At 48.1% G+C, this 18223-nt stretch overlaps 2 protein-coding genes across 3 annotated transcripts; both read right to left on the bottom strand.

Moving 5' to 3' along the window:
• On the bottom strand, positions 1 to 3791 carry HOXB7 (homeobox B7). The gene is made up of 2 exons (XM_053965113.1): positions 3168 to 3791; positions 1 to 255 (listed from the first exon to the last, which is right to left on the bottom strand). The coding sequence occupies exons 1-2, from the start codon at positions 3565 to 3567 to the stop codon at positions 2 to 4; spliced, it is 654 nt and encodes a 217-aa protein (XP_053821088.1). The 5' UTR covers positions 3568 to 3791; the 3' UTR covers position 1.
• Positions 3792 to 6282: 2491 nt separating this feature from the next.
• On the bottom strand, positions 6283 to 7846 carry HOXB8 (homeobox B8). 2 transcript variants are annotated; one of them, XM_053965161.1, is made up of 2 exons: positions 7426 to 7846; positions 6283 to 6590 (listed from the first exon to the last, which is right to left on the bottom strand). In XM_053965161.1, the coding sequence occupies exons 1-2, from the start codon at positions 7844 to 7846 to the stop codon at positions 6283 to 6285; spliced, it is 729 nt and encodes a 242-aa protein (XP_053821136.1). The 2 variants fall into 2 exon arrangements, with proteins under 2 accessions (XP_053821136.1, XP_053821137.1); XM_053965162.1 differs by having other exon boundaries at positions 6283 to 6587.
• Between the last annotated feature and the right edge of the window lie 10377 nt (positions 7847 to 18223).

Below are 18223 nucleotides of genomic sequence, written 5' to 3'. Positions count from 1 at the left end.
TTCACTCCTCCTCGTCCTCCTCGGCGTCTGCCTTTTCCTGCCCTCCGGAGCCGGGGCAGGCGCTTTTATTCTCCTTTTTCCACTTCATGCGGCGGTTCTGGAACCAGATTTTGATCTGGCGCTCGGTCAGGCACAGCGCGTGGGCGATCTCGATGCGCCTCCTCCTCGTCAGGTACCGGTTGTAGTGGAATTCCTTCTCCAGCTCCAGCGTTTGGTACCGGGTGTAGGTCTGGCGGCCGCGTTTTCTGTCCGTCCCTGCCGAATAAAAGCAAATTCGGGTCAGCTCGGGGTGGGTTTTGGTGGGATTTCTTTTTTTTTTTTGGTTGTTGTCGCACAGCCCCAAAACTGCTCCTCTGCGGCGCCACCGGGGGCAAAATCACGACCTGAGCCAATATTTCCTTTAATTTTCAGGAGGTTTCCTGCTCCTCCAGGCTTTTCCCACCTCGCCCTGGCTGTTCGCAGCCCCCCCAAACTCCCCAAACGCCCCCAAGATTTCATCTCCCTCCCTCTCTCGGGCCAGCCGAGTCTCCGAGCCAACGACAAAGTTGGGAAAGTTCCCTGCCCTCCCAGCCCCGGGCCAGACTCCGAGTTCCTGCCTCGATTTTCATCCAGACAGCAGAAATTTGGGGTGGTTTGGGGGGAAATCAGTGCGGAAACAGCCGGGGAGAGGGAGAGGGAGAGGGAGAGGGAGAGGGAGAGGGAGAGGGAGAGGGAGAGGGAGAGGGAGAGGGGGACACATCTGCTCCCTCCACAAATCCAACCGCTTGTCCTCTCCTAAAGCTGTCATCGGGATGCCCGCCTGGAAGGTGTGCGATGCTTTTAATCATTCCACAGGAGATGTTTCGGGCAATTTTGGGCACTTTTGGGGCTCTCACGGCTGTTTCTCCCCCCCCCCCCCCCCACCCAGGCCGCTCTTTTTTGGGGTGTGAGGATGAGAAGAGCCCCAGCTCCCACCGCAGCTTGGCCAGCAGCCTCCGGGCTTTGGAAAGGGCCCAGCTCCTGATTTTCCCCTCCACCCGACATTTCCTGGATTCCTGATTGGGAATGATTCTACAATCTGGTGTTTGTGATCGCGGGGTGTAAACTCTGTGCAGAGCTGGGGCGGAACGTGTTCTTCCCCAGAGCAGCAGCCCTCGGCCTCTCCTTCCTCCCCGCATTCCACCTTTTCTCCTTTTCTCCCCTTTTTCCCCCCAAACTCAACCTTTTTTTTTTTTTTTCTTTCATTTTTTTCCCTTTAAGAAGAAAAGATCCAGTCACTAAAAGGAAAAGAGGGGAAGAAAAAAAAAAAAAAAAGGCAAAATAGCCCGGGCTAAGCTGTAAAGTAAAAATGTGCAGGTCGTGGAATGCGGGTTGTAAAATCCGCTGAGGAGAGAGCCATAAACCGCTGCTGAATGGGGATGACAACTCTATCTCTGCTCGCGGATGAAATTCCACAAGCGGGATCGCACCCTGGGCACGAGCAACGGCAAGGGAAGGGGGGCCGCGAGGGCGGGGACCCCCGTTTTTACGCCCCAAGTCGAGTTTTCCTGGTTTTAGGCTCAGCTGACCCCAGAACATCCAGGTTTTTGGGGGTTTGTTGTTTGTTTGGTGTTTTTTTTTTTTTTTTTTTGGAGGTTTGCTCTCTTTCCAAAGCCTTTCCGGTGCTGATCCTCGCAGCGTCACCGGCTGGAAGAGGAGTGAGCGGGGGGGCTTCTTAAATCTAAAGTCGGATAAAAGCAGAGATGAAGTGTTTACGACCAGAAATATTTGGTCTTTGATAAATCAACTGTAAAAGCGGATGAGTTATGGAGCAGGTAATGGAAAGGAGTGACCACCAAATAAGTGCGAGGGGGAACTCCCGCCTGCCCAAAGCGCTCTGCCTTGGCTGCTGCGCTGCTCTCCTCCTTCCCTCCGCTCCCCAGCCAGCCTGGGCCGCGCTCCGCTCGCCCCCGAGCTCTCCTAAGCAGCCCTGTCGCGGATTTTTCCGCCGCCGCGGAGCGGGGATGATGCTCTCCAGCTGGGGCTGGAAAAGGAGCTCACGTCTCGTGTCCCCCCAGCCTGTGCCGCTCCCAGGCGGGACAGCATCGCCTTCCTCCCTCTTTTCGGCATCCCACGCGTGTGACGTGCCCCGGGCACCGTGACCAGCCCCACGAGTGACCACGGGCACCGTGACCAGCCCCACGAGTGACCACGGGCACGGAACGGGCGGCTCCGGCCGCGGGGAGCGCCCAGCCCGGCCCCGGAGCGCTCCGGGCGGCCCCGGGGAGAGCGGGGCCGCGCCGGGACCCCTCCCTGGCGGGGGAAAGGGATATTTATTAATGGTTAATTGACGTTAATGCCCCGAGACGGAGCGCGTCGGGCACTGAAGGCAGCCCCGAGGGCCGGGACATGTGCGGGGCCAGCGTGACCCGGAGCGGGGTCGCCCCTGGAGCTCCCCCAGCTCCAGCAGGGCCGCGCTGAGCACCCCGAAAGGGCTTTTCCCGAGGGGTTTTGGGACAGAACGCGTCCCCCTTTACACGCCATCCATCCATCCATCCATCCATCCATCCATCCATCCATCCATCCATCCATCCCTCCCTCCATGCCGGTCCCGGCCGGGCTGTCACCGCTCGGGGAGCGGGGTTTGTTTTATTTTTTTTTTTTTTTTTTTCACGTGCTGCTGCTCCTGACACCGCAGCGCTCGGGACACCGCGAGGGGCTCCCGAACGAAGCCTCGGCCGCCTCAAAGCAAACACCCCCAGCCCTCAAAGCGCCTCCCATCAAGAGTTTCAGCCCCGAGCCCGTCTGCACAGCCTCCAGCCCGTGAATACAGCAGCAGGAGAAGGGGCTGGCCGCGATTTCTGCGGCTCCGTCTGTCCCCTCCGAGACAAACAGACACAGCCCCCGATCGATATTTAAAGCTAAAAGCCCGGCTTTATGGCAAGGGGGGGGTTGGGGGGGAGCACAGGAGGGGGGTGGGGGTGTGTGGCTCCCCCCCCCCTCTCTTTCCAAGACGCGTTTTCAGCGAAACGTCACGAAAGGAGTTGGGGACGACCCCCCCCCCCCTCCCCACCACCACCACCCCCTTCCCTCCTCCGCCACCCCCCCGCGCACGCCAGCAAATAATTTACCCTCCCCCCACGCCCCAAACCCCCTCCCCTCGTCCTCCCCCTCCTCGCCGAGCCCCAGCCCCCCTCCGGGGCGCTTACCTGTGCTCCTCATCCAGGGGTAGATACGGAAGTTGCTGTCGCCCTGCAAATCCGAGTCCCTCTGGTCGGTTTTGCTGCAGTTCTGCTTGGAGGCGTCTCCCGGGCACATCATGGAGAGGTTTTGCTCGAAAGGGGAACAGTGCATGTTGAAGGAGCCGGGCTCCAGGCCGTAGCCCGAGGGGTACATGCTGGGGGGCTGGGGGTGCACGGAGCTGCCGCCGGAGTAGAGGCCGGGCATGGGAGCGGCGAAGGGAGGCGTGGATCCGGCCCCATAGCCCGCTCGTTGCGTGTTGGAGGCGAAAGCGCAAGAAGTTTGCTCGGGAAAGACTCCGGATGGGAAAACCGAACTTGCGGCTTGATATTTAGAAAATAAAGCATTCGCATAATACAATGAACTCATAATTTGGCCGGGTGATTTGTAGGTCGGGACGTTTTAGTGTCGGTTTTACGAGGTACCGTGATATATTACGGAATTAGAGTCCAGATTTACACCAAAAAGGAGCCTTTTTCCTCCCGGCCCCGGTGACGCGCGGGCACGTGGCTGCGCCGGCGCCAATCGCCGCCCGCCCCCTCCTCGGGGGCACGGGACTGTGCGGCTGGATTTATAAAATATGATAAATAATTGATGCCATATAAAACCCCGCACGATCTCTGCTGGAAGGGGTGAAATTGTGCTGGAGTCGATAAGCAACCTGTAATCAGTTTTCAGCTCAGAGCGAGGGAGAAAGGGGAGGAAAAAAAATTAAAAAAAAAAAAACAAAAAAAAACCACAACATGAAAAAGGGGAGGGGGTTACAAGCACGTTGCTGATAAACCAGCCAGGCTCTCTCGGTCTCTCTCTGCTGGAGGAAAGGGAAGGGAGTTCTATTTATCCCTTTATTGATCCCGTCTAAATTTCCCTCCTTCGCACCATTTCCTCGGCTCCGAGCTACTTTTTCACCAGACTGTCCATAATTCCCTCCCCTCCCCCCTCGACCCTCGCCCCCTCCTCAACCCCCCCCACCAAAAAAAAAAAAAAAAAAAGACAAATGTCTCATTGATACCTAATAGTTCCAGGCGTCTTTTTTTCCACCCCCCAAAATGCCATTCAGCTCTATATCTAATTTATTCCAGTGCCACGGGCTTTGAGCTGCGCATCGAGCTGGCATTTGCTTTTCTTGTCGGGGAAAATAAAGAGCGCTGGGATCCCTTGTTCCGCGTGTCAGCGCTTCTGCGGGGCTCAATTCCAGCCAGAAGTCAAACCTGAGCAGCTGGCTGATTTGCTTTCTGCTGGAGAAGCGCAGAAACCATCCAAAACCGCGATCTTTTTTTTTTTTTTTTTTTTTTTTTTTTTTTTTTTTTTTTTTTGTGCGAGGAGGCGGCGGCCCCGGCTCTTAGGGTGGGATGGGGAGGGGGATGTAGAGAGAAAAAAAAAAAAAAAAAAAAAAAAAAAAAAAAAACCACAAAAAAAAATCCTCTGGGAGGCAGGAAAAGCAGACAATGGTGCGGGGTTTGTGGCGATTTCTCCTTCCCCAAGGTTACGAGCATCCCCGGCGGCTCAGCTGCCGCGCTGCTCCCGACGCGATTTCCAGCGCCACACCAAAGCCGGGAGCGCCCCGAGCTGCCGGAGGAGGGCGAGGAGACAAAAACAAAAAGCCGCCACCACCAAAAAAAATTTAAAAAAAAACCAAAAAAAACCCCACCAAAACGCCACGAAGCGTTACCTGCAGCGAGGATTTCCAGCAGCCGGGAGCTGCGAGGAAGAGCAGCGAGGAGGAAGAGGAGCAGGAGGCACCGCGGCTGCCCCGGGCCCTTCCCCTCCCCTCGGCCCTGCCCCTGCCCGGCAGCGGCTCCGAGCCCGGCCGAGCTTTTGCCTTTTTTTTTTAATTTATTTTTAATTTTTTTTTTTTTTTTTGTTGGAGCACAGATTGACTTTTTTATTTCCTCTCTATCCCAGCGGTCCTGGAGGAAGCGGAGCAGGGCGAAAGGAATGATGTCACGGAATTGTCGCTTGTAAACTTTATTGTAACTTTTCTTCCGCCGCTTCCAGGTTTAGACAATAGAACAAAGTGGTGAAAGAACAACAAAATATAGCATTAGTTCCCCCAATAAAGTAATTCACGTATACAGTATACATTCTTTTTCACAGTTAACCTAAAGATCACTTTACAACTTGCTTCACTGTGCGCATGCTAACTAAAGGAGAGAAAAACGCTTTTTTTTTTGCTTTTTTTTTGCTTTTTTTCCCCCTTTTTTTTCCTTATAGAAGAGACATTGAAAAATCGTGTTTAAAAAAAAAAAAAAAAAAAAAAAAAAGGAAAAAAAACCCAAACTAACCAAGGCAAAGAACAGGAGGGGAAAGTGAAGAGAGAGAGAGAGAGAGATAACTACAGCATAAATAGGCAGTTTCATGTTGTTGGGATGTTTGTCTCAATAGCTACCTCCAGTACATACAGATAAACCACAATAATAACAACAACAACAAAAAATAAAATAAAATAAAATAAAAATATAAAAAAGACTGGGAAATAACGAACTAAAAATCCAAATATTTAATAATAATTAAAAAAAAAAAAAAAAGTGCACAAATGTAATTTCACATAACTCCTCTAGCGCTGAAAGCTATGTTAACCAACCCACCCCCCACGCCCCCGGAAAGAAGAGAGAGACAGAGAGAAAGACAGAGAGAGAGAGAGAGAATTTCACAGTCATGTTTTACAGAAGCTATTGCGTTACACTACCACTAGTTAATAACTGGCAAAAGGCAGCAGAGAGCTCCCGCTCCCTCCCGCCTTCTGCTCATTGTATCCAGGGATAATCAGGAAAGTGGTGCTTACAGCTAAATTGTTTTACAGCAATAAAAGGGATTTTTGTGTGTGTGTGTGTGCGTGCGTGTGGTTTTTCTTTTTATTTTCTTTCTTTTTTTTTTTTTTTCTTTTTTCCTGCTGCTTCCCTTTTTCTACGCTTTGTTTTCCTGGTTTGTTGTTTTTGTCGTGTGTGTGTCCCCCCCCCCCCCCCCCACCCCACCCCTCCACACCACCACCCCCACCCCTCCCTTACACCACCAGCCATTAACGAGGGGCTCGGGGGCTCTGCCACCCCAGCAGCGCTTGCCTTTCAGTCCTCAAAAATCCCTTTATTTCTTGTCCGCCTTCTGTGCTTCCCCTTCCTCGTCCACCTCCTGGGCCCTTTCCATTTTCTGTTTTTCCAGTTCTTCCTGCTCGCATTTGCTGCTGGGAAACTTGTCTTTGTTGTTCTCCTTTTTCCATTTCATCCTCCTGTTCTGGAACCAGATTTTGACCTGCCTCTCTGTCAATCCCAGGGCATGCGAGACCTCGATCCTCCGCTTGCGGGTCAGGTAGGGATTAAATAGAAATTCCTTCTCCAGCTCCAGCGTCTGGTAGCGGCTGTAGGTTTGCCTCCCCCTCCTGCGTCCGGCGGCTGCTGGGGGATGGCAAAGGTTGGGGTGGGAGAGAGAGAGAGAGAGAGAGAGAGAGAGAGGAGGGGGAAACAAGAGAAGGAGGTTGAGAGAAACATAAACCAGGCTCGGGGAAGAGGCACAAACAACCCGCAACCCCCCCCCAAAATAAAAACCCAAAAAAAAAAACCCTGCAGGAAGGCAGGAGGGCGAGGGGAGAGGGTGTTGCACAGGGGGAGACGGCTCTGAGGGAAAAGGGTGGAAGGGGAAGGGAAGGAAAAAGGGGAGAGGAAAGGGAAGGGAGGAGGGTGTGTGTGTGGGGGGGTCGGTCACCCTCAGCCCACCCCGAGCAGCCCGGCTGGAGCTGCGCTTTGCACACTGATTATCACCCCCAGCGCAACAGCAGCGCAGCCCGGAAAAACAATTTAAAAAAAAAAAATCCCGCAGAAAAATGAAAATAAATGAAAAGCTGCAGCCCGGAGAGAGGCGGCAGCGCGGCCGAGATCCCCAATCGAACGGCAAACAAAAAATGAAGGGGCTTTTTAAGGCTATAAAAGTGCCATAAACTTTAAGGACGCTTCCTTCCACAGAAAGCCCGGCTCGCTCAGCCCCCAGAAGAAAAGGTCTCCTTCAGGGTAATTAAACTATAAAGCAATTTACAAGTGCAAAAGTTTACCCCCATAAAGCAGTAAAATACAGTCACCGGGGGGAAGAGAAAGGCAGCGAAAGAAAGAAAGCGAGCAAAGAAGGGGACAGAAAGAAAAGCATAAAAAAAACCCCCTAAAAAATAAAGGGGGTGGCGGGGTTGAGGGGTGGGGAGGTGGGGGGCTGCTTTCCGGGGCTTGCCCATTTTCGCCTCACCTTGCGGTCGCATCCAGGGGAAAAGCTGGGTCGGAGAAGGGCTCTGCTCCGAGCTCTCCGCCTCCTCTCCGAGGCCGCTGGCGGCGAGCTTGCAGTCCGCGTACTGCACCAGCTCGGGCTCCTGCGCGCCGAAGAGGCTCTGCCTCTGCAAGGGCTCGTAGCCGTAGAAGTTGCCGGGGTCCCCATGGCACGCCACGGCGCAGGGATTCTGTTGGTAAGGGGAGCTGGAGAGCGAGGACGCTCCGTGGTAGAACTCCTGGATTTGGGGCGGGTGCTGGAAGGTGCCCCCCGTGCTGGGTCCGTACACCACGGTGGGTCTGCCCCCGAGATCCTGAGCGAACCCACAGTCATAGTAATTGGGGCGCAGGGAGTCGCCGGTTTTGTATTTGGAGAAGAGTGAGTTGACAAAATAGGAGCTCATTTTAATTTCAATAAGAGGTTGTTGGTTTTTTTTTTTTTTCCTTTTTTTTTTTTTTTTAAAGCAGGAGGAGGTTAAAAAAAATTAAAAAAAAATTAAAAAAAAAAATATAATCACCCCCACAACAAACCAGACCACGAGAATCTATTAGCAAAAAAAGAAAGCGCTAAGATGCTAAGCAACGACAGTTTGTGATTTCCAGGAATATAAAAGGAGGATATAATCAAAACTCTAAGCCTGCATGATATTGAATTCTTTCCTCCCCCCCACCCCTAAAAAAAAAAAAAAAAAAAAATCGCCACTTAAAGAGTTCTCGCTTTACATTTCCAAGAAGAGATGCCAGTTCATAAACAGTTTTCAGTGATTTACTTCAGCGCAAATGAGTTGTTTCATATTTTGCAGTGTCTTTTCATGATCATTTGCATCTATTACCAAAACCTCATCCTATTGGCTTCTCCTTACTCCACACGGACTCTGCACCGCATGATTGTGAAAGGAAGAGTGTGGGAGAATAAAGAAGGAAAAGCGAGCGAGGGGGAGCGAGAGAGAGAGAGAGAGAGAGAGAGGGAGAGGGAGGGAGAGGGGAAGGGAGAAGGAGGTGGGGTGAATATACGGATTAAATATGTTTAACTACCTCCATTAATGAGATATCGCTCGCCTCACAACAAATCACGCACCTAGACCACCCAAAAGATTGATTTTTGGGGAGTGTTGGAAAATTAAAGAGGAGCGCTCGCAGTCGTTAATTTCAAAATTTTAACGAGGCAGTTTTAGCCTTTTTAAATGTCAGGGTCGCTTTGGAAAACTGTAAAAGAACACGATTTAATTGCTACCAGTTTTAAAAGGTCCTATAAATGTAATTGGTATTTTAATACAAGTTATCAAATCATACAGCTTCTTATCCTAAACATATTTTAAAACAAACGAGGTAGTCATATTTAACATTTTAATGATCAATTTCCTTATTATTGATAAAGGTTTAACTATCGCATGAAGGGAATTGCGTTTGTAATAGCCCCAAAAAAGGCTGTAAACTGTTTAACAAACTATAAAACGCCATAAAGCCGGGGATGTTGTTGTTGTTTATGCCGCACTACATAAAAGCCGTTGAGCTTTTACGAGTCCGCTCCTCCGCCGCTATAAACCGGAGCTTTCCATCGGAGCCTTCCGCGGCCGCGGCGAGACGCGGAGGTGTCAATATTGAATTAAAATCATTATGGTTTTTCATCTAGAACATCGACTTCTCGCCGCTCGCCCTCGCTGCCTCCTCCTCCTCCTCCTCCTCCTTCTCCTCCTCCTCCTCCTCCTCCTCACCCAGGACTTGCTCGAGATGCGCTCGGGGATGACCCGAAACTCCAAATATTGAGGCTCCCGTCACCTCCAAGAGCAGAAAAACCTCCGTGCTCCCAGCCCCGCCTCGCCCCCAGAACTTCCAGTTCTTTATTTTAATTCTTTTTTATTTAATTTATTTTTTTCCCCTTTTTCTTCTTGCCAGGGAAAAAAAAAAAAAAAAAAAAAGCGGGGGGAAGCGGGGGATGGGGAGAGAGGAGAGAGGCGCTTTTCTCTTTTATTGGCATTCGGTAACAACGGAGCCAAAGTTGCCCCTCGGATGCCAGCGCTGCAATTTTCCACCGCCGAAACACACAGGGGGTAGATTTTGAAATTCATTTCTCGCAGTCAGCAAATATTACCCAGACGTTTCCCAGTTAATAACGACTCCGAACCCTCCCAGCCCGAGCGCTGCCCCGGCCCCTCCAGAGCCCCCCAGCAATTCCAGCTGGATTTTCCAGCCTTTTCAGCCTCCCGTCCTCTCTTTTCCACCTCAGTTTTGGATTTTTTTTTTTTTTTTTCCCTCCTCCCCGCTTTGCCCCGCCGAGGTTTCTGCTGTTTCCCCATCGCCTGCGTCTGAGCGGGGCTGGAGGCGAGAAAGGTGAATTTTAGGAAGGTTCCACTCGTGCCCGCCTCCAGCCGAGGGATAAAATTCAACCTCCACCGCACGGAAAAAAAGAGGGAAAAGTTGAAATATTTCAGTTTTTCTACCTTGGTTTTTTTTAAAAATATTTTTAAAAATCTTCCCTAAAATGATCAGGGGGGAAAGGCAGGGAGCGAAGGAAGGCAGAAAGGAAGAGAGAGCGGGAAAGAAAACAAAGATAGCAACGGAATAAAACTTTAAACCCATCCTTAGAGAAATAATTTAAGTAAATACGCTTCCTTTATTTTGTGGAGGGATAATTCCAGCCGAGCCTAAGAGCCTTTTGGAGTAATTATTGCTGCTGGAGTACTTGCAGCGGTATAATTAAGGCTTTTTTTTCCGCCCCTCTAAAAAGACGAGTTAACATTTTCTTTTTTCTCCCCACTTTTATTGTCGATTGAGCAGATTTGGGTTTCATCTCGCCACAATAAAAAGCCCCGAAAATGGTGCAGAGAAGTAAACAGAGCTTCGCAGCCCGGCGTGGGGATGCTGGAATATTCCAAGGGGGGAGAAAAATAAAAAAAAAAACAGAGAATGGGATCGAGTAAAGTGATTTCCGAGCAGAAGTTTCCTCTCCTGCGCGCGTTTCCAGGCGCGCCCTCCTCTCCTGAAGTTTGGGAAGGGGAAAAAGAGCAGGAATTGGCGGAGGCCAGTTGGGAACTTGTGGTTGGGAGTGAATATTTTTATCAAAAAAAAAAAAAAAGAAATAATAATTGGATGGCGGGGATGCGCCGGGAGCTCGGCGGTGCCTCAGAAATCAAGGGCTGATCCTAAATCATCGCCCGCGCTGGGCTCGGGATCCCGATGAAAGGAAAATGTTTCCATTCCAAGGAAAACCGAGCAAGGCCGGGCGCGAGTGCGCGGGGTGGGTGTCGGAGCGAGATAATTTATAAATACCCAGCGGAGGAAAGATTTATTAGGAATTCATAAGGAAAAGGAGAGAGAAGGAAAAAAAAAATTAAAAAAAAAAAAAAAAAGGAAAGAGCCTCAAATCCCTTCCTTGCTAAACCTCAAGTTTGCTCTGCTCTGCCTCGCGCCGAATGCACAGGGGCGAGATTTTTCTTCATTCCCCTCATTTATTTCTGTTTGCGCTCGTATTTCACGCCGTGGCGTTGAAACGGAGCCTCGAGATGCCGAAACTTTGCCTCTTAAAATAAGATTTCCCACCCTGCGCTGCTGCGTGTGGGTTGGAATTGTTCCGCCCTCACCCAAAATCTTGATTTTTGGGAGCGACGGGAGCGGTTTTTAGGGGAACTTGGGAGCAATTCTCAGTCAGGAAAAAAAAAAAAGCCGTTTATACCAATTTGAAAGAAAACCCATCTTGAAATTATTGCCGCCGTTTGTAGCGGAAGAATTACAACATCTGAGCAATTTTTTGCCTCGTAATTCTGAGGAATCAAAGGCCACAATCAAAGTGAACTGGCGGAGTTAAAATTGACATTATTGCCGCCGCATCAGGGGTGTATTTATTTGCACCCCAAAGCGCGGTGGTTTTAGAGCATTTTGGGTTAATTTACTCGTTTGTGGCATTAAAAAAAAATATTTCTGAGGCTGTTAAAGTGAAGAATTCACGCGAAGAGCATCAGCGCTGCCGAAAGATGGGGCGGCCACACCAGAAACGAGTGGTTCAACTTCTAAAAAAACCCCCAAATGCTCTTGTTTTAATGCATGGTTGAGTTGGTTTTTTCTTTTATTTTCTTTCTTTCGTTGTTTTTTTTTTTTTTTTCCTGCGGTGGCTGGGATTATAAAACACATAAAATATCGAGCAGGGAAAGTGCAGATCATCCTAACGGCCGAGAGGAAAAATATTGTCCCACTCCTGCTCGTCCTTTTCTCCCCGAAATCTTCGAGACGCTCACTTTTTTTTTTTTTTTCAGCCCTGCAAACGTAAATCTGCGGGCCTGGGGTAATTTCAGCTGTCCTCCCACCTCCAGACCAGCAGAAAACAAAACCCGGCGCTTTTTTATTCCCTTCTTAAACGAACGTTTAGGAGAGATGCGCGCCCCACCTCTCAGCGCAGCTCCGCCGCCGCGTTGCCGCGGCGTTTTTTCGCCTTCCCGGCGTCACATAATTTACCCTCGATGAAAAAAAAAAAAAAAAGAAGAAGAAGAAGAAAAAAAAGCAGCGATGTGAGCTATAAAATGGGCAAAACAGCGATAATTAACCCAATATTTTACGTAATGGAATCAAGGTGTTCGCGCCCGGGGGGCGCCTCTAACGTGGAGCAACGGCTCCACCTCGCGGCCGCGCGCGGAACTGCAGCCGGAGATTCCCCGGCCGTGGGAAGGAGAAAAAAAAAAAAAACAAACCCAAAAAAATTAAAGGGGGGAAAAAACCATCAAAATAAGGAACGCCGCTCCTCGCTGCGAGCACAAACCAGCTTAAAAAAATGTAAAAAAGGAAAGGAGGCGAGGGATGAAAAGAGGAGGAAAACGAGAATGGGTTTTTTTTTTTGGCGCCTGTTCGCTGGAGTTTTCTCAAAGTGCGGCAATAAAAAAATAAAATAAATTAAAGAAAAAAAAAAAAAAAAAGGGAAAAAAGAGGCGAAGTGGGTTCGCTTTTGAAACGCGCTATTGTTTCAAATTCCGAGACTAAACAATTGGTCATTCTGCTGCCCGGGAGGCGAAGGGGGGACAAGGCCGGGGCTGTAAAGTCATAAAGAGCTTCCCCAGCCCAGACGTCTCGCCAGAACTTCGAGCGCTGGGGCTGCCTTCTGTGCGTGGCCTTGTTGTTGTTGTGTGCAGGCCTGGAATTGCTTGAAAGGGCAAAAAAAAAAAAAAAAAAAAAAAAAGGGTAAAAAAAAAAGGAAACAAAACAAAACAAAAATACCCAGAACAAAGGGAATCATCCCGAGCGCTGGATTTTCACGGCATCTGCAAGAGAAGAATAAATTAGCAAAAGTCCCTCCCCACCTTTTCTTTGGTTTTTTGGTGGTTTTTTTTTTTTTTTCCCCAATTCTGATTTTTTTTTTTGAGCTGCGCCCCTCCCTCAGAAAAAAAAATAAAAGAAAAATAAAAAAAAAAAAAAGAAAAAAAATTGGGAAAGAGAAGAAAAATAAAAGAGGAAAAAAAAAAAAAAAAAAAAAAGAGGGGAACCTCGTGAGCGAGGCAGCAACGCCAGAGCATTTACGCGCTGGGTTTCCCCGCATTCCCGAGTCGTTGGAGTAATTTAGGAGTTCCTGAAAGTTTTCTTGCGCTGTTTCCTTTACAGCCGCTCAGTTCCTTAACCTTCAGAAATTTATACCCTATAAAGTTTTATAGCGGTCATATTCTTTTATTGCAGCGCGCTGCACTGAATTTCCCTTCTTTTATGACAAGTTCCTTCCCTTTCTCTCCCTTCCCTCTGTAAGCTCCAAAACTCTTCCTTCTTCTTTTGTTTTCTTTTCAGAGCTGCCCCAAAGAAAGGAATTTTTTTTTTCTTTTCTTTTTTTTTTCTTTTTTTTCCCCCCCTTTAAGAAGTGAAATATTGCCCTTTAGAGCGGCCCATTATGTTAAAAATTAGTGGGAAAGAGATTCTGGGGTTTATTTCTCGCTACCTGTTTCCTGTGGGGCTGAGCGGGACCCGGCGGGGTTTTTGGTGCCTTTTTTTTTTTTTTTTTAATGATTTAAAATTATTATTATTATTATTATTTAAAATATAAAATCACTTTCCAGGCACTCGCGTTGCTTCGTGGGCGATAAAAACGTCCAAACGAATTTCGGGAGGGAATCGCAGGAATCGCTCTTGGAAAAAGGAACCGCGTGTCAAACCCGAGGTGACGCCGAGCGGGGAGAGCGGGGTGGGCTTGTCCCGCTGGGGTTTTTGGGGTTTTTTTTTTGGAATTTTTGGGTGTTTTTTCAGTTTTTTTAATCTTCTCGGGCCAATTTTTCCCTTAGGGGAGAGGGGAATAAAGGGAGGGAAGGCAAAAAAGTCCGCGCTGAGCCTTTCCCCCGCTCAGGCTGAGGCGGGAACCAAGAGATGAAACGTCCAAAAATCAGAATTATTTCTGATTTCTGCGGAGCGGAGGGGAAAGGCGGGCGGAGATCCCCAACCTCGGGGCTCAGAAGGGAGAATGAGATCGAGAATAAAAAATCAGGAGCTCGGGAGGGACCCAGCGCACACTTGCTGCTCGGGAGTGGAATTCATTCCGCTTCTTCTGGGCTGATTTTGTGGAACCGAACCCCCCCAAAAAAAGCAGGAAAGCACGGCGGGAATAACCCCGGGATTCGGGGTGAAGCAGTGGAACACAAGGACATAGCTCGTTGTTCTAAAATCCATTTTTATTCTGGAGCATTAAAACATCTCTGGAAAATACATCCGGGCTGATGCTACAGAAAAACAAATTTTTTTTCCCAACATTTTCTTTTTTTTTCTTTTTTTTTTTTCCCCCAACATTTTCTTTTTTTCTTTTTTTTTTTCTTTTTTTTTAAGAGTATTTCCTAATAAAATCAGCTAAACATCTTCAATTCTATTTCCAAAGAACCTCATTAATCGTCATCTTAAAAATATCTGCTCTTTAGCACAACTCTAAGGGAAGGGAGGAAAAAAACCCGCTCCTAAATCCCGGCGGCCGATGGGGTCACAAAACATCGAGGAACTCGTGGAAAACGCTTCTGGAAATGAAAATAATGAGGATTTGGGCAAATCCGGGCTCCCTTGGAGGAGGATTGAGCCGTCCTCGAGGAGAACCAAAGCAACCTGGAAAAATCCCGCCCAGCTCAAACATCATTTCCCACCCTTTTTATTTCATTTATTTGCTTTTTTTTTTTTTTTGCTTTTTCGATTTTTTTTTTTTCAATAAATCAGCATTTAGAGAAATCATCCTGCTGCCCGCAGCTCAAAACGCCTCAAAAATTGATTTTTTATTTTTTTTTTTTTTTTTTCCCCCCCCCCGCCGGGTTTTTAAACTCGGAGCGAAGTTCGGTGGCGCTGAACTCCCTCCGGCAGCAGAAGGGTTAAATTTGGGAAATTTTTTTTTTTTTTTTTTTCCCCCCCTCAACCCCCCCAACCCCGGGAGCGGCTTCGGGCTGGGAAAGTTTGCCACGAGAAAAACCCCAAATTTAAACCCCCCCAAAAAAAAAACCCAAACAATTTTCAAACCCCCCAGCTCTGCTTCCTTGCGCCGGGGTGCGGGAGATAATTTGGGGTTTTTTTTGGGTTATTTTTGGGGTTTTTTAACCTTTTTTAAAGAGGGTTTGGAGCGGCGCAGCTCCTCGGGTTTTATCTTGGGATCGCGGAAGGGAGGGGGGGAAGGAAAAAAAAAAAAAAAAAAAAAAAAAAAAAAAAAAAAAAAAAAAAAAAAAAAAAAAAAGCAGGAGCAGTTCCCAAAAATGCAAATCTTTGCTATCGCTGCTGCCCAGAGCAGCCCCCGCTCCGCTGATAAAAGTTCGGCTGGAGCCAGGGGAACCTGGAAACAGATTTGCGCTGGTTCCTCCAGATAAACCGCGGGGGAAAATTGGCTTTTTTCTGCTTTTTTTTTTTTCCCCCTCCCTCTCCCACTTCGGCAGCTCCTCGAAAATCTAAACGCACAAAGCGAACGAGGGAGGTTTAGTCCGATTTTTTAATTTTTTTTCCGTTTTTTTTTTTTTTTTTTTCCGGCCGCTACCAACTGCAGAACGCTTCGAAAATAATTTTTTTTTTTTTTTTTTAAATTCTAAAAAATATTTTTTTTTTTTTTTTAATGACCAAACAAAAGCCACGGGAGAAAAGGGAAAGACGAGCTCCAGCACGGACAGAAACACGAGCACGAAACACGGGTCACAACAGGCACCACGGAACCGAGCTGAACTAAACCCCCCCTGGCCCTCCCCGCCCTCCCTGCCCTCCCTCCCCGAACCCCAAAATCGTCATTTCAGACATTAAAAAAAAAAAAACAAAAAACCCAAAAACCCCGCCGGGACTCAGCTGCAGCCTCGGCGTTTTTGGGGGTGAGGATGAGGATGGAGCTGGGGGCGACCAAAAACCCCCTCGGGGCCACCCCGAGCCCGAGCGCGGCGAGTTCAAGGCTGAAAAAAGAAAAAAAAAAAAAAAAAAGAGGGGAAAAATTTAAAAAAAAAAAAAAAAAAAGCCAAAAGCCGCGCTGGGCTTGGCACTTTTATCTTTGCAGCAGCTCCGGGAAAAATAAAATAAAAAAAAAAAATCCCAAAATCCTCAATAAATTAGAAATATCGAGCGCTAAGAACAGCCGGCCCCTCCCTGAAAGCTCCACTCAGGTAGTTTCTTTGTCGTTTTAATATTTTTTTTTTTTTTTGTGGTTTTCGTGGGGTTTTTTAAAAACAAAAATTAAAAATCCCACTCTTCCTCTCCTCTAAAAAGTTCGGAACAACTTTATTTTTTAGTCCTAAATAACTGACAAGGCTCGGGGAGTGCCCCACGCTCCCCTCCTCTTTCTCCCCCTCTTTTTTTTCTCTCCTTCCCAGCACCAAACAACCAAAAAAAAAAAAAAAAAAAAGCGTTTTTTGAGGCGGTTCTGCCCCCCCCTAAAAAAAATTAAAAAATCCCGCTGAACTTTTTCTCCAAGTCCCAATTTTCCGTCAAAAGCGCCGCCGGATTCCAAACCCCTGCAAAATAATCCGAATAACGCAAATTCTGCGCTGTAAAGCGAGCTAAAAAAATTGAAATAACGAGGGAAAAAAAAAAAAAAAAAAGGGGGGGGAACCCCAATTTGGGGCTGTCAAGGAGCGGCCGAAGTCGCAAATGATTTGTTGGGTGTAATTAAAGGCGAGCCTTAATGAACGTGTCAGTCTTGCGGGAGTTTAATTAAACCGTCTGGGCCACCTCGAGAGCGTCTGGGAGGGTTTGGGGTGGAAAAATGAGAAAAGAAAATTAAAAAAATCTTTGTCCCTTTGCGTGGAGAAAAGAGAGGACGGCGAGGTTTGGGGGCGGCCGCTTTGGTGTCGGATTTTTTTTTTTTTTTTTTTTTTTTTTGCTTTTTCCTGGCGGGGGAAAAAAATCTAATTTAAAAAAAAAAAAAAAAAAAAGGAAAAAAAAAAAAGTTGTTCCGACAACGGGGGAGGGAAAAAAAAAAAAAAAAGGTAAAAAGGAAACAAGGAAAAAGAAACGAACCCCAACAAGGAGCGGCGCTTTGGGCTGGGCTGCGCCAGAGGAAGAAAAAATTAAAAAAAAAAGGGAAAATAATCAAAATTTCAGCTGGAACAGCAGAGCGGGGACTGGGGGAGGATCTGGCGCTGCTTTTGGGGCGATTTGGAGAAAAAAAAACGAGATTTGGGGGCGCTGCCTTTCTCCCTCAGTCCTTACCCCCACAAGGAATTGGGCAGAGTTGTGCCAGAAGAAAAAAAAAAAGAGATTTTTTTAAAGGGAAAATAACCAAAATTTCAGGGGAGCTGGGACTGGGGGGAGGATCCGGCGCTGCTTTTGGGGCGGATTTGGAGAAAAACGCCGAGATTTGGGGGCGCTGCTTTTCTCTCTCAGTCCTTACCCCAAAAAGTTGCTGCGCTTTGGGCTGGCTCGCACCAGAAGGAGAAAAATTATTTAAAAAAAAATGAAAATAACCAAAATTTCAGGCGGAACAGCAGAGCAGGCGCTGCTTTTGGGGCGGATTTGGAGAAAAAACTGAGATTTGGGGGCGCTGCTTTTCTCTCTCAGTCCTTACCCCAAAAAGTTGCTGCGCTTTGGGCTGGCTCGCACCAGAGGAAGAAAAGAAGAGAGATTTTTAAAGGGAAAATAACCAAAATTTGAGGCGGAACAGCAGAGCAGGCGCTGCTTTTGGGGGGGATTTGGAGAAAAACGCTGAGATTTGGGGGCGCTGCTTTTCTCTCTCATTCCTTACCCCAACAAGGATTTAAAAAATGAAATTAAACCCAAATTTCGGACAGAACAGCAGAGCTGGGAGCGGGGGGGGGAGGAGAATCTGGCGCTGCTTTTGGGGCGGATTTGGAGAAAAAAACCGAGATTTGGGGGCGCTGCTTTTCTCTCTCAGTCCTTACCCCAACAAGGAGCTTGCACCAGAGGAAGAAAAAGGATTTAAAAAATGAAATTAAACCCAAATTTCGGACAGAAGAGCAGAGCTGGGAGCGGGGGGAGGAGAATCTGGCGCTGCTTTTGGGGCGGATTTGGAGAAAAAAACCGAGATTTGGGGGCGCTGCTTTTCTCTCTCAGTCCTTACCCCAACAAGGATTTTAAAAATTTAAATTAAACCCAAATTTCGGACAGAACAGCAGAGCTGGGAGCGGGGGGGGGAGGAGAATCTGGCGCTGCTTTTGGGGCGGATTTGGAGAAAAAAACCGAGATTTGGGGGCGCTGCTTTTCTCTCTCAGTCCTTACCCCAACAAGGATTTTAGAAATTTAAATTAAACCCAAATTTCGGACAGAACAGCAGAGCTGGGAGCGGGGGGGGGGGAGGAGAATCTGGCGCTGCTTTTGGGGCGGATTTGGAGAAAAACGCCGAGATTTGGGGGCGCTCTGCCGCC

The sequence above is a fragment of the Vidua chalybeata genome, chromosome 26 (genome assembly GCF_026979565.1).
Source record: "Vidua chalybeata isolate OUT-0048 chromosome 26, bVidCha1 merged haplotype, whole genome shotgun sequence".
Classification (NCBI taxonomy): Eukaryota; Metazoa; Chordata; class Aves; order Passeriformes; family Viduidae; genus Vidua; species Vidua chalybeata.
Note: the sequence above shows the minus strand (reverse complement) of the source record. Positions and strands in the feature narration are given on the sequence as shown.